We start from the raw sequence: 13,432 nt of genomic DNA on the forward strand, positions 1-13,432 counted from the left end.
CTGGACTGCGGTTGCACTTAAATGCATTCCAGTCTTATTTGTGCAGGTTTTTTCCGTTTATTAATAAAAAAAATTTTTTTTTTTTTTTAGTGCAAAAAAAATCACAAAAAAGAAGTGACAATTGCTCTTATTCAAGTTAGAGCAACTTGTACCTCACATGGTTTATATCTATTAAAGTATCCGACTTTTTAAGTTTGTTTTTTTTTTGTCAAGAGATGCTGCATTTCAATTTTACTGTTTTTTAACTGGTCATCTTTTTATATTTTTGCAAAATTCAAATTCCAAATTTATGTTTAAATGTGCGGCATACATCGTGTTCGATATATATATATAATGTTTTTCAAATAATGACTAAAATGTGCTGCAAATACTATAATAATATAACACATTTTGCAATACTTTTAGAACTGATACATTACTGTGAGTCCCTTTAGCTGAGAATGTTTCTACAAATTTGCCTAAACGTGCTCGGTTTAGGACTTCCGCAATTATACCACTAATGGCTTTGTAAAAGGAATCTTTAAAAAAAAAAAAAAAACGCTTTTGTGATTTATGCTCTTTTATGAAAAAAAAAAATTGGTGTTACTGAATGGAATGAAACAAACTACTTCCATTAAAAGAGTCCATGCAGAGCGAGGACAGTTAAAGAGCCGACAACCGTTTAAGCAGGCGTGCCGTTGAATCCGAAAAGAGAGAAAATGATAGACGGATACATTTTTCTCCCTGCAGTGGTTCACTCGGCGCAGGGTCACTTTGCCCAGAAGCTCCTGAACGATTTGATGGAGAATTATTCCAGCGCCCTGCGGCCCGTCGAGGACACGGACAGGGCACTTAACGTCACTTTACAGATCACGCTTTCCCAGATCAAGGATATGGTGAGTCCTGCAGATGCATAAATTGAGATTCATGATTTCTTCAGACTGCAGGTGCTGGCACTCATTATGCAATTTTTTTTTTTTGCCCTTTCTCAGAATTTCTTTTTTTTTTTTTTTTTTGAACATTTATTAGGTTCCTTAACAGAGTTTTACACATTCTTACAAAACCTCATAACAAGATATACATTATACAATAATCTTTATAGGTCACTTATTTCCTCAATAGCACGTGAAAAATAAAATAAAACTAAAAAAAAAAACAGAATTTCTTTTTTGAAGTAATCTGATGCTTGCGGAGCATAAATGAAATTTTAAGTGCCTCCAAACAAAAAAAAAAACAAAAAACACTGGATTGAAATTGCAAAATGCGCACCGTTGACAGGCACTGACTTGCCCGGGCCTACTGTTACTCTGCAAGATCAAGTTCCCATTAGTTTCCAGCGCAGCGCCAGCCTGCAGTGAATTAACCCCGGGCTTGTGCGCGAGAAAGGTTAAGGACAGAAAACCTCCTAACACAGAATAGAAAGAGCCGCGGTCTTTTGTTAACCCTCTTTTTTTTTTTTTTTTTTTTTTCCCTCCCCCAAGAGGAAAATGAAGCACATTCGAAATCATTTGAGATTCAAGGTGTCTTGTTGCTCTCTTGCGTTTAGTGCTTCGGTGAAGCTCTGGCAGTGATACTGAAGCCTCCAATGTCGGCCACTTCTTGTCCACCTGATATTGTTGGACGGGCCTGAATTTCCTGAGCGCGTCTGCCTCCGTCGCACTTGTGAGGAGTCTATTAGGATCAGTGAAAATGAGAGGGACCTTTTTTTTTTTCCTTTCTGTATTAATTTTGTTCTGATTACATGAATGTGTGTGTGTGCAAATGGTCAATTTGTGTTAATGTCACTGTGTGTGCATGAAGGATGAGAGGAACCAGGTGTTGATCGCCTACTTGTGGATTAGACAGACATGGCACGATGCTTACCTGAGGTGGAATAAGGAGGATTACGACGGCCTGGAGGTCATCCACATCCCGAGCAGCCTTGTGTGGAGGCCGGACCTCGTGCTCTATAACAAGTATTTGCGCGCACACGTGCACACGGTTTTAGGAAGCGTTCGCTATATCCTGTGTAATCCTCAAACTTTACATTATTATATTTAACCCTTTCGATTTGTAGTTTTAGAAAGAGGCGTTATTATACACATTCGCACAAATAGCATTCGTGGCAAGATGCTCACTTTATATCTCACTTAAAAGTTATATCAGAATTATCCTTGAATGGTTTCCATTCAAAATTAAAATGTTTATATCTAAATACATTTTATATATTTTTTTTAAATATTTTTTCATTTTTCAATTGCTGCCCCATTTAATCTGTATCCGTACCTTTTACAATCTAAACCAGGGGTCGGCAACCCGCGGCTCCGAGCGGCTTGGGAAAATAAATGATAAATATTTAATTGAAGTGTATTTCGTTTGTGTTAATGCCTTTATTTAACTTTTAGTTCGAAGTTGGAAGATTATTGTGATCTTGAAATATTAAATCAAATTTTATATTTATTATTTTTCATTACATAAATAAAATTTAATTTTCTCCCTAATACTTTGTGAATTTCAGAAGCAACACACGACACACTTGTTTATACAAAGTGTAAAGATAATAAAAAGCAATATATACAGTGGTACCTTTATTTTAGACGTCAAAAAGTACTTGCGGCTGCCAGTGTTTTCTTTTCCTAGGAAAGCGGGTCCAAATGGCTCTTTGGGTGTTGAAGGTTGCCGACCCCTGATCCAGGCACTGCATCTATGCAGAGTTCTATTTACCACTTCCGTTTACAGCGACTTTTATGATTAATTTGACATTTTTATTCTTTATTAAACCTCGGAAGCCCCGCGATCCTTACTGAAACACCCGACGTTCACGTGCCCTTGCACTGACTTCTTCAACCGTTATACAGTGATTATATCATTTAGGAAGGTTCTCGAATAATCAAATCTGAATGATTGAGAAAGAATAAGAATAAGAATAAGAATAAGAACAACGTTATTAATCCCGAAGGAAATTGCAGTGCCAGAGTTACAGAAAATATAACAGTAATAACTAATAAAAGAAAGGCAGAATTAGAAATAAAAATAAACTATAAACTATAAAGTGTCTCAGTGAAACTATAAAGTGTCTTAGTAAGCAGTGATAAAACTATAAGCGTCTTAGTAACAAGTGAGGTAAGGAGTGCACAATAGTATGATAGAAGGGAACATTGTAGTGCAGCTGTTATGAGATGAGATGAAATATTGCACAGTGTAGCTTTTATGAGATGAAATATTGCACAGTTTCTGAATATTGCACAGAAATGAGATATTCATTTACAGAAAAGAGAAGTATTCACAAGATACCCACATAAAATGTATTTTGAAGTAGTCCAGCCTCAGTTTTTCTCCTCGTCCAGGGCCGATGATGACTTCTCAGGTCCCATGGACACCAACGTGAGACTGCGCTACAACGGAGAGATCACCTGGGACGCTCCCGCCATCACCAAGAGCTCCTGCGTGGTGGACGTCTCCTACTTCCCCTTTGACAGCCAAGAATGCAATCTGACTTTTGGTTCCTGGACCTACAACGGCAACCAGGTACAAATGTGATTCCGTTTACGTGTCGTTTTTTTTTTTTTTTTCGCCTCTTCAACACGTTCCTCGTGGATTCCAGGTGGACATCATGATCGACAAGGACAGCGGTGACCTCTCGGACTTTGTGGAGAACGTGGAGTGGGAATGCCACGGGATGCCGGCCACCAAGAACGTCATCATGTACGGATGCTGCTCCGATCCGTATCCCGACATCACGTACACCGTGCTGCTGCAGCGGCGCTCGTCCTTCTACATCTTCAACCTCCTCCTTCCCTGCTTCCTCATCTCTTTCTTGGCTCCTCTTGGATTCTACCTGCCCGCCGACTCCGGGGAGAAGGTTTCGCTCGGAGTGACGGTTCTTCTGGCTCTCACCGTGTTCCAGCTCATGGTGGCGGAGAGTATGCCTCCGTCAGAGAGCGTGCCGCTTATAGGTAAGAGAAAATCGTGAAAATAATGAACGAATATTTATAAAAAAAATTTATTTCAGTAAGTTCATTTTTGATAAGAATAAGAACGACTTTATTTGTAAAATGATTAAATAAAAAATAAATAAAAATTAAAATTAAAAGATAAAAATAAAATTATAAATAAAAATTATTTATAAAACTTTATTTATTATTGAAGGAAATTGTTGTGCTAGAGTTTCAAGTAAAACATAACAATAATAAATAATAGTGGGAAATTGTATGAACAGGAAAAAAAAAAGGAGGGACAATAAGACATAAAAATAAAGCTATAAACTGTCAAAGTCAAGGCTATAAAGTGTTTTAAGGTCTTAGATTTCAATATTCCCTGCGGCTGAAGGAAGAGGAATTAAAGATTACCATTATAAAGATGATCAAAAATCATGCAGAGCTTGTAATATCTAAATAATAATATAATTTTTTTGGGTGCTTTTTCTGCACGCGACAGGAAAAGGATGGATCGTTTAGGTCTTGACGTTGGATAATTTATGTTTGGCTTTTTTTTCTTTCCATAAATACACGAAAGACTCAAATAGAGGTGGAGTATTTTGCGTAAAGGTAACCTTCAATTTAACGTCTTTTTTTTGGAGTTCATGTGGAAAAATAATTTCCTTTTCTCTGCAGTTGTTCACTGATTTAAAAAAATCCAACACATATTTTGTTTATTCATAGCATATAGGCAAAAAGAAACGTTAAATGCCATTTTAATTCATTTTAAATTTCAAAAGGCTTTTTGGAAAACGGCTCCAAATGACTATTTTAGCGGTGCAGGTTTCCGACCCCTGGTTTAGGCCAATATATTTGGATCTCCTCACTGTGAGTCCTGAGCTTTGCTTGGCAGCTGCTACTTCCTTCCAAACCGCTGAGGTGAATGAGACATAATAAAGACATATATTGAGTCTTGTAGCCAAAAAATACATTTTTACACACTGCCTACCGCATAATCGCAAGAGTCAGGAAGCTCAACATGTGAAACTTGACAACTTGTCATTTGCTACCTTATGTTTTGTCAGTAGCTTGACATTTTATTCTGTATTTTTTAGAATAGAATAGAATAAAATATTCCTTTAATCGTCCCACAGCGGCAGAAAGTGGACGGTGCAAGAAAAGTCCAAAATAGAAGAACTAAGAATAAATAGTGTTAACAATATATATAATATTGATATAAAAATATTATAATATAAAAATAATAAAATAATAATATAACATAATGATGTAATATATATAATATGATAATATAATAATAATATAAAAATATAAAAATATAAAAATAATATAAATAGGTAGGGCTTGTATTAACAAGTTGCACCTAAACAATATGATCGTATATGACAACTTTTGCACTGTAGCTTGACATTTTATTCTGTTTTTTTTTGTTGTTTTTTTTTTTTTTTTGTGGTAATTTATATTGTATTTCAGAAAAGTCACCTCTGTTGTTTGTGTTTTTGAGAAACTCTTTAGAAATTGAAGAAATCTCTGTAGGTTATCTGCTTGTTCTGAGTTAGCGTGACGCCAAAGTCTTTTTCATCCGATTCGAAGACAAATTGTTGACGACGTGCCGAAACGTTGCGTATATTTGAGCGCTCCTCCCCTTGTTTGCCACCCAGGAAAATACTACATCGCCACGATGACCATGGTCACGGCCTCCACCGCTCTCACCATCTTCATCATGAACATCCACTTCTGCGGCGCAGAAGCCAAACCGGTTCCCCACTGGGCAAAAGTCCTCATCATCGACTACATGTCCAAGATTTTCTGCGTGTACGAGGTGGGCGAGAACTGCGCCTCGGCCTCCTCTTCGTCCTCCCAGGAAGACCTCCGTCACCAGTACCTCGGCTCCCACGTTCACTCCAACGGCAAACCGGGGAGCCACGGTAGCCGAGAAAGACGACAAGGTCACAGGCACCCCAGGCCCCAAACCCCGAAGCCCCAACATCCCCGAATGAAAGGCCAGCACGTTATCAGGGAGGACAGGAACCACCTCTCGGGTCTCACGGGGAGGTACGAGAGCTCCAACGGGAGAATCCCGACAGGTGATTGCTGGAAAGAAGATCAGAAGGTTCTTTTCTACCCGGAAGACCAAAAGCCTTCCTGCTGCCTCGAGGACAAAAAGGCGGCGAACCACGGGCCGACCGTAACTTTCGCCCCCTGCGTTTTCTGCAGCCACGGCTGCGGTCTCCCCGGAGCGGACGCCAAGCTGGTCCGCAACGTCGAGTACATCGCGAACTGTTTCCGCGAGCAGAGGGCCACGTGCGCTAAAGGCGCAGAGTGGAAGAAGGTGGCTAAAGTGATGGACCGATTCTTCATGTGGATCTTTTTCATCATGGTTTTCCTCATGAGCATCCTCATCATCGGGAAGGCGGCGTAAGCCGACAGCGGCGGGCTTTTTTTTTTTTCCCCCGCATTTAAATCAGTAAAAAAAAAACCTACTTTGGATGAGTAAGTCGATCGTTTTCTTTTGATTAACGCGAACGTTGAAATACCACGCGGACTCACGTGTTGTTGATTTTATAAATAAGGAATATACTGTTCTGAAAACAATAAAACACAACATCTTCTGATTATTCCTAAATTCACAACGCTAACAGGTCCACGCCTTCCTGGCGCTTCTCGCCTTTCGTCGCGCATCGAGTATTTTAACCGCTAAAATTCCCAGGCTGGAGCAGCTGCGGTTTTGATTTGAAGGTTCTCCGTCATCTGATCATGGAATACTCCAAAGGGCATCTGCTGTTATGTTAAAAATATAGCCCGAGAAAGCGGAGAAACACAGCGACAATGCACACTCCAGATATATTTATATATATGTATATCATTTCTGCTGGTCAAATTCATTTGTTTCATACGTACTAAGCGAGTATTCAGTGAATCCTCACCAAGCAAGTATTGTTTTGGGTGCAGCCGGAGCGGAGAGCTTGTAAGGTAATATGGATCATCAATTATGTACACAATGAATACACTTTGACTCCCATTCCTTCATACTTGGAAATGCGGGGAAAAATATGGGGTGTGAACATTTAGGTGCAATAAGAAAGGGATAATGGCATGAAGAAAAAGATGAAATAAAAAGAGTGACAACTATTTAAATAGATTTCAATGTCAAAGTACCGCTCTGACATTTTCTACTTTTGCAGCTTTTTGCATACTTATATCAAATTACTTCCCATCAGTACTCCCGAGTATTTCCAAATGACGTTTTACTTTTGAAAAATACCTTTTATGCATGAACCAAGACGTAGTTATGAATAGTAAAATGAACTGGTTTTAATTGGAACCATTTTAAAATGCCACACACTCTCAATCCCTCATATATCGTTCATAATAGTAACAACAATAATCTGCATTTTTAATTAATACAGAGCACTTTTTAAGTTTGCTATCGAGTCCTTTTTCAGGTCCGTTCCTGGTACTGATATATGCAGGCTATTTTTGACATCCCCAATTTTATGAAACATTAATCTCATTAATAGTGTTGTACTAAATATTGATATCTAAATTAAAGATACATTTTCAACAGGGCATGTTAAAACAGGTCAAGGTGAACTAACCAGTTTTGGGAAGACGAGTCACTGGTATTTTATTTGCTTAGCAAATATTTCCTCTGCCACTGGCTGAGGCTCAACATCTTAACCCCCTCATCAGATATCCCTAGTGTAAATAAATAAAAATACATTTATACAACGTAATAGCAAAGGAAAGACGTTTGCCGCTTCATTATTTTTCCCGTAAAGTAACAGCAGAGGGTGCCCCTCACCAAGTTACACTTCTGCCCGACGCTCTCTGGGCTTGTTTGATATGGGGTGTGAAAAAAAAAACTCAAATGCACTAAAATGAGGCAAAAAAAACAAACAAAACAAGAGCAACAAGCTCATTTCTTATTTATTTCTATCATCTATAGTCATTATCATAAGCGAAATAAGAGGAGGAATGAGATTTGTGGCAATTTTATTAGCCATTACAGAATCCCCAGGAAGCCATGGATATTATATATGTTTTATTTTTTTTTATGTCAGTTTTTCTTTGGATAATGAGATAATCATCTCTGCATAATAAGTAGAAACTACAACATACGAATCAGCGGCCGCTTCGGACTCGTGTCGGTCCTCCACGTAACCGAAAGATGCTAAACTTTTTGCAAAAAATTTGCCGCGATTATAAAGTTTAACCTTGAGAATCTTAGCGAGCAGCGAGTCGGGCGTTGGTGGGAATATCTTCCCAAACCCGCGACATCGCTTTGAAAACGTGCTCGGCGGATGCAGGAGCCAAAGTGGCCGGCGAGAACCACAGGAGACCAGGATAAGTGGGAACCGTGTAATTCGGAGGGTCCGAGCAGCAAAGGAGAATCACCGCCGGCTGAATCACCGAGGGCTTTTTGGACAAATTATATTTCTGTGACCACTCGCTGATAGCTCGGCTAAATCACTGCGATGATACAATTTATTCTCCGATGACTCGAGGGGAACAAGGGCAAGTTCATGCACGGAGAGAAGCAGGGAACGATTCCTGGACCTTTTTTTTTTTTTTTTTTAATTGCTTTTAGATTGTGTTTAAGAAACAATTATACATCCTTTTTAAATACTACTTTACTTCGGGGCTGTCTCTGAATATTAGAATATTGCGATAAAGTTCTTTATCTTCTGTAATGCAATTACAAAAACAAAAATGTCATACATTCTGGATTCATTAAAAATCGACTGAAATATTTTATTATTTTAATATTGCTGGTTATGGCTTACATCTTACGAAAACTCAAAAATCCTATCTCAAAATATTAGAATATCATGAAAAAGTATGGGTTTTTTTTTGATTGCATTACAGAAGTTTATCACAATATTCTAATTTTCTGAGACAGTCCTGTATATTTGCATTCTCTACCAAATTACTTGATTCACTTTTAATGAGCTGAACATTTATTTTTGACAAACTACATCAAAAGAGAGACTGAAATGTAAAGAAGAAAAATTACACCCACATACTGTCAATGGATTTAGATTTCATTTCAATTTTTAAAACATGTGGTGGATGTTTTAAAAATTAAAACGGTTCTGCAAACCGAATTGAATTCTTCTCTTTTGACAAGGTGCCCGGACCAGAAAGCGCTAAGGATAAGTTATTTTTGATTGCTTGCAATTAAATCATATTTGTGTGGAGCAAAAGAACGGCCCGAAAACATCTTGCTGCTAATTTATGGGCATATTTTCGGTTTAAATCTTTCCACTTTGTCCCCAGTCGGGTTTCAGAGTTGACATTGTTAGCATGATTGTTTTTTTAAAGCAGCCGGCGGCCTTGAATCACAATTTTAAATCTGTAAAGTTTATTAAAAATATGTAAATTTAAAGGAATGGACTATTTCTCCTCCTACAGGTTTACAGATAAATGAAAGTATTTTAACCCACTCCGATAGATCCATCCTTGTAAAGATTATGGAAATAACAGATTGTTGGTGCCATTATCTGATATCTTGTTTTGCACAAAAGCTAGTATCAGTATTCTTTTCCTCGGTACCATGTATTCAGTTTAATCAGATGTTTCTCACATCTCAGCGGGAGCGAGAAAACAGTGAGACCACTTTGTAACGTAAATGGCGGTTAGTACACACAATATCAGCCGTGGGCGTAAAGCGGTGGTGTCCTTTAAGACGTGCGGTCCACAGCGGGAGATATTCTGTGGGATTCCCACGGTGGGGGAGCCACGTCTGAACTTAACAGCATGCTGCAGAGATTGCTGCGGTTTGTTTCAAGCAACTCGACGCATCGGTCCTGAATCCCCACCCGTGATGATGTGGGCTTAAAACCAGGGTGGCGGCGGGTTGGAGAGCATTTGATCTCGATCCGACTTACTTTGAGATTCCTTTAGATATGCCGCCCCGCTCGCTGAAGACCAGGCAATGTCAAGCTTGTGTTTAATATCTAAAAGGGGGCCTGCTTTAAGTCGCAGGCAAATTCATTTCACCGAATTTCTAAAACTTTGCATGTGTGTTTAAGTGCTAAGAGCGCCATTACTCAAAGTGTTTTTGAGCACAAACAAGAGTATTGACTCTTGTTAATTTGCCTCTGACTCCATCATATATGTTCTTTTACACTGACAAGTCCACCAAAACTTGATATAATTTGTTAAATGCCCTTTGATGATTGTCTACATCATCAGTTTGACAGCCGTCTGCAAGCAATCCGCTCAACTAGTGCGATTATTAACGTTTATTTTGACACAATCCTGCTGGAAAAGCTAAAAACAAACACTTTGCCCACGATTCAAAGGGGTGCGGCAATAAGGTTGCCATGGTAACCGGGACACGAAGTAGGGAATCAAGTAACGTTAGAAAAACACCGACCACTTGGAAAATATTATCATTTTCCAAACAGAAACAAATTTTAAGAAGCTTTGGGTAAAAAAATAAATAAATTACATTTTAAATGACACATTTACTCTCCGCGCCGGACACAGATTTGACGTCTGGGATTTTTTTGTCGTCTGACACCTCGTTGAAGTTTGGACAGGACCGGACGAAGATATCGGGGAATTAAGATTGTTTTATTTTATTTTTGAGGAAAACCAGCTCCTGGGCCATAAGGTAAAAAGAATCCAAATATTTATCGGTTCTTTTTAACTCTAACAGTCACAGTGTGGCAAATTAATGCGGAGATTAAGTGATGCTAGCCCAGAAAAAGCTAAAAGCTAATATTATCCTAGCTTCATTTTCAGTCAGTTTAACCTTTATTTCATTAGCTAACTAGTAGCCACGACTCAAAGTAAATGTAAAGTTTTAAATTAAATTGTTTATTTTAGATTATGGCTTTCGTTGGGTGGGCAATCTTCATGACAAGTTATGTAATATTATATATGATATGATATTAAAATTATATAATATTTTAACAAATTTTAATGAAACGAAAAAAAAACTTTTTTTTTTCCTCCTGCTAAATGAAAACCTTTCATAGAAATGCTTGTGTTTTGAAAATTATATGAATGAAAAAAATAGGGAATGTAGGGTTAACAACAATTACAAACATCTAGTTCAAGTTCAGTGAACTAATGCTCAGCTAACCAATGCTATTTTCCTTTTTCTTCCACTTTTTCTCAAGCGTTCATGTCTGTGGTCTGTAAATCTTTCAAGCGATTTCAGGATCCTGACGCGAAACGACCCGCTGACGAATAATGGGGAAGAAGAACAACGCTGCGCGCCGAAACGCACATTTGTCCAAGTGCAAAACACAAAAGACTGGCTCCCAAATAACAGACGACAAAGTTGGGAGCATTCACGGCGACCCTGCTGACCCTGCTGACCCCCCCGACGCACGACCAGACGCCTCGCCAAGGCGCCGGGATCCAGAGAGTTTTCCGGATAAAGTCTACCAGCTCGCGGGCGTCATTTTCCAGAATAATCACCTGGAAAAACCTGCCTCCCACCGCCTGGTAACCTACGGTAAAGCCAGAGGGCTTCCAATGCCTGAAGTCCGAGACGAGCTGCATCACCCGGCGTACGATCTGGCCTTTAACACTCTGAAATGTAAGGGACCGTTGTCGTCAGGCGTGCTGACATTTTGCTTTACGCACACACACACACTCACACACACACACGTTTATGAGTGACTTTGCAGTGAAGACATCAGTGAAGGGTATTAAGCAACCCCTATTTGGATTCATTTAGACTACATTACATTGCAAGCAAAACCCCATTTCATTCACGGCAACCAAAGGGCTGTTTGAAAAGAGAATGAATTACCCTGGGAAAGTTAATTGACAAGTAGAATTGGATATAGATAGATTGATGAAGGCCAAGTGGAAGAGAAAAAAAAATGCTTGAACAACCACGGGGAATTCCCTGTGTATCAACAAATCAATTTGGACCTTAATCTATTATCGGGAACTGGGGTGGAGTCTGGGTGGCCTAAGTCGTAAGGGTGTGTAATCACCATGGTGATAGGGGAGGGGAAGCGAGCCAATTGTCAGCGCTGGAAGGCATCTGGAATCGATTGAATGCGTTGGTAGTAGATGGAGAGGTCAAGTAGTAGGAACACCCTCCTTGCCGTGAGTGATACTGTTGTATTTTGCCACGCATCCGCCGAGCCTTGATAAGCCAACCGCCAAGCATCCGTCATCTCATCCCCGGCATCTCGTCGCGATAAATTGCATTAGTTGAACAGCCGTAGGTCATGTATTGACGACTAAGGTAAATAAAGAAGGATGCGATGATGCTATTACCGAGAAATTATTTATTTCCGATTCAGGGTTCTCGCAAACAATAATCGGAAAGAGAAATTACTTATCGATGACGACGACAAAAAATAAAGTTGGAGATTGAAGTGTGAATAGGAAGACTGTTTTCTTCAGCTCAATCGCAATATATTGTATTTCCTCTCTTCCCTTTCATTCTAATCTCTGCTACTTTCAGAGCTTATTTCAGAGACAGATATCCTCCGCGTTGTTACGGCCCTTCTCGCCGTATCCATCCGATGCATGTGACATTTTGGGAATTAGCCCATTTGTCTAATCACGGTCAGCAAGTGAGTCAGATAATACGAATCGGATAAACAAAGATAAGAAGGGCCGATGAGCGACCACTGAACGGCTTACATGCAACACGCGAGTCCTTCGTTTTTACCTTCTTTACTCCGCAAAGGGGGATTTCAGTGCCGATTTTCGGTTCGTATTTTGCGTCTCAGATAATCTGGAACATATGTTTCATTGAATTTGATCAAGTAATACATTGAGTTACAATTAAGTAGTTTATAATTTAATAAATTCACTATGCTAGTAGGTGGTTGCCAAGTTGAGAAAGACTCAATGTGTTTAAGCGCAATGGAAACAATTTATGAAAGTTACTGATAAGGTAAAGAATGTTTTTGGGACGTATCATCCAATGGGTCCTACGTAACGGATTTAATTGAAAGCAAATATTATCTTTAATCTTGATATTATTATTACCTGATTGCTTAGGATAATTGCACATTCTTTGTGTGCAATTAAAAAAAGACCAAACAACACTATAATAAGGAACCATTCATATTTAAATGCTGACATGATTGGTGACTTTGGTTGCTCTCGCACCTATTTTATTCACGTTTTGTTCTCTCACGCCCGCTGCACGCTGAGTTGGTTTCCGGACAAAATGACACGGCCTGGAAGTCTATGTTAATCTCTTTTCTTTGCTTTCCCGCAAACGGGTTGGCATTTGGTGCTGCAATCGATTAGCCAGTGACACACGCCCGTCCTGTCGGTCACATATGTACACACCAGTCCTCTGCTGCCATGGACTGACTGATCCAAAGTGGAGCTGACAGTTTTTTCCCTATAAAATATGCTACTGCAGGGGGGGGCGAGGTTGTATAGTAATGCCAATAAGCTGGAGTATTGATCTCATGATGATAACTCTTATCAGCTCAAAACAAGAAAGTCACTCGGTAAATTTTGTATTGATGTCCAAGGACACAGTTCGGTCTCTTACTTGAGATCGTTTTGCCGATACCGCAATATTGAGTCAGGGTTGG

At 39.2% G+C, this 13,432-nt stretch overlaps 1 protein-coding gene across 2 annotated transcripts; it reads left to right on the forward strand.

Moving 5' to 3' along the window:
- The first annotated feature begins 576 nt into the window (after positions 1 to 576).
- LOC147227553 (neuronal acetylcholine receptor subunit alpha-9-II) lies at positions 577 to 9,282 on the forward strand. 2 transcript variants are annotated; one of them, XM_086158455.1, is made up of 5 exons: positions 577 to 875; positions 1,780 to 1,934; positions 3,306 to 3,486; positions 3,563 to 3,914; positions 5,555 to 9,276. In XM_086158455.1, exons 1-5 carry the CDS (start codon positions 699 to 701, stop codon positions 6,313 to 6,315), a joined length of 1,626 nt encoding a protein of 541 aa, XP_086014581.1. In that variant the 5' UTR covers positions 577 to 698; the 3' UTR covers positions 6,316 to 9,276. The 2 variants fall into 2 exon arrangements, with proteins under 2 accessions (XP_086014581.1, XP_086014580.1); XM_086158454.1 differs by lacking the exon at positions 577 to 875 and having other exon boundaries at positions 1,531 to 1,934; positions 5,555 to 9,282.
- The last annotated feature ends 4,150 nt before the right edge of the window (positions 9,283 to 13,432 follow it).

Source organism: Fistularia commersonii, chromosome 13 (assembly GCF_037954325.1).
Source record: "Fistularia commersonii isolate RoL2024-O1a breed Wild chromosome 13, RoL_Fcom_v1.0, whole genome shotgun sequence".
In the NCBI taxonomy this organism is placed as follows: Eukaryota; Metazoa; Chordata; class Actinopteri; order Syngnathiformes; family Fistulariidae; genus Fistularia; species Fistularia commersonii.